The 2,500-nt window shown below is 41.4% G+C and overlaps 1 protein-coding gene across 1 annotated transcript in view; it reads right to left on the minus strand.

Annotated features, from left to right (window-relative positions):
* Positions 1-2,500, minus strand: part of LOC125033565 — a 25,674-nt gene that overhangs the window by 8,548 nt on the left and 14,626 nt on the right. The window contains exon 4 of the mRNA XM_047625183.1: positions 1,737-1,842. Within this exon, the coding sequence (XP_047481139.1) occupies positions 1,737-1,842 (106 nt within the window). The remainder of the gene's footprint in view (positions 1-1,736; positions 1,843-2,500) is intronic.

Below are 2,500 nucleotides of genomic sequence, written 5' to 3' on the forward strand. Positions count from 1 at the left end.
TATTACAGGTTAATTATCACTTAGCATGAAAAGATAAAACAGGCATCATACCGTACGGATCCGAGTTATGAGTTGAAGTGAACTAGAATTGAGAGGGAAAGCCGTTGTGATGAAGGACGGTGCTCATTTTCAGCCAAGAAAAAAAAAAAAAAAAAATCAGAAGGAAATGCAGAAGGACACCATTCCAAAGGCTCCACTGGAGAATTTCTTATTGAGAAAATAACACATTACACAGGAAAAAGAAAAGGTATCATAATCAATAAATAAGCTATGCTCTAGATCATAACAATCTAGAGAAAACATTGTTTCTGAAATAAGGAAAAATACTAAATCGATTTCTAAAGAAGAATTAAGGATGAAAACCCAGGGAGCTTAATAACCCAAACACGGTAAGCACCGAGTCTCGCTTACCTATTTGCATACAAGTGAAATGAATATGTTGTTCAGAATGGCACCAAGAATCCTGCGAGTAACATCGCATTATGAATAAGGTCAAGTTCTGATTGTAAAACAGACCTACTTCGAGTTTTGTTTGGGTTCAGAATCACATTCCAAACCTTTAACAATGAGCTGATTTTAACCTGATCTCTCTTCAGATCTTGGAAGGTAAAATATCCTCGTTCACAGAGAAAAAGAAGACACCAAAGCACGGCCGTGGGACACAAAAAGGACATTCATTATACGCCCACTTTGTAAACGCTAAAAGCATATAACGATATTTTTTTGTAAATATGTACGACTACAAAGGAAAGCCTAAAGATTACATGATCTGACAACGTGAACCGTTTGGCTAAAACTTCTGATTTCTGGAGAGAATCGGCTGGCACAAGAGCGAAAAGCGGTCTTGTCGACAAGGAGAGAAAATATTTGCAACATAGATGATTAACCATGATTAGTCACTTCATGATAAGCGGTTCCGTCGAACCGCTCACCATGAAATGACGGGATGAGACCCTCTAAATGACGGTAGGGTGGACATTAGGGGCAAATGGGCTTTGCTTTCTTGTAAAACTATAAACATCGCCACTAATCATATCGATAGAGGACTGTTTAGATAATTGTTTTGAATACAATATATTGATTATTCACCATCTCTCCTCGATTTTCGTCATATATTTTACTTTTACGCTGATCTGTTGCTTATTTACTTTGCATTTTATGCAATTTTGATTTAGCTCAATCCACCGCTCCAAATTCTCGCGCCAGCATCAGGGGTGCATCGAGCACAGGCCATTTGAAGAGGGCGTCGGAGGGGGTGATTTTACTGGTTTAATTAACGCTTTCCTTTTATCTGAACGTGTCCCCTGTGGCCGAAGGTCGAGAAGCAGTGTACGGTTCATGCTCATTAATACTGTAAATGCCCTAGAGATGTGCAAGTTATCCTTTTATCAGCTAAAGCACGTAGGACCTAATCACACTTTGGATTTCATAATGCTCCATATCTGCTTACTGAATGTCATCGCTGTCTTGTTTTTTTCTACACAAATCTAAACCTTTAACTGGTCTAACACGTCTAATAGTCTTCTGTAGTCTTTAAGAATAATGTCATTAACCAGCCAGTCTTTATGGTGAAAGAAATAGTGTACACTGTGTTCAAAAATGGGTATTCTGTCAGCTGCCAGATTGAGGAAGCAAGTTTGTTCGATCATATAAGCAAATTTGTGAAATTCAGCAACCCGTGTCTGGCGCCTCTTTCCTTCTTATCTATGTTCCTCCGAGAAATCGACGAGTCCTACCTGGATAAGGTTGAGGAAATACAGGAAGCCAAGCAGTGCCAGCGCGGAGAGGGCCGGCGACGAGTCCGGGTTTTCCGCGACGCCGGAGCCGAAAGTCGCTGCGGGGCTGTTGGGGAGAAACGCTGAGGTGAGGAAGCTGTTCGGGGACGGTTCAGAAGCCTAAACATCGGCTCCTTCGAAAGAGTTGAGTTCATCACTCTTGTTCACCTAACTTAACTCTCAGTATTCGTAATTAAAATCGTTACAATATACTCGTCTGTGTGTATGTGTATGAGAGGAGAGAGAGAGAGAGAGAGAGAGAGAGAGAGAGAGAGAGAGAGAGAGAGAGAGAGAGAGAGAGAGAGAGATGAGAGAGAGAGAGAGAGAGAGAGAGAGAGAGAGAGAGAGAGAGAGAGAGAGAGATGAGAGAGAGAGAGAGAGAGAGAGAGAGAGAGAGAGAGAGAGAGAGAGAGAGAGCACCTATAATCCTGAATGTACCCATGTACAGTAAAAAGTTGAGAACAGTCCTTGAAAAGAATTTAGGTGATTAAGGTTGGGTCTTTTATCAAAACTGACACACACAAAGTCCTATATATATATGCATACATAGAGAAAACACACACACACACACACACACACACACACACACACACACACACACACACTCACACACACACACTCACACACACACACACACACACAAACACACACACACACACACATACACACACACACACACGCACGCACACACACACATACACACACACACTCACTCTCACACACAC

Source organism: Penaeus chinensis, chromosome 2 (genome assembly GCF_019202785.1).
Source record: "Penaeus chinensis breed Huanghai No. 1 chromosome 2, ASM1920278v2, whole genome shotgun sequence".
Classification (NCBI taxonomy): domain Eukaryota; kingdom Metazoa; phylum Arthropoda; class Malacostraca; order Decapoda; family Penaeidae; genus Penaeus; species Penaeus chinensis.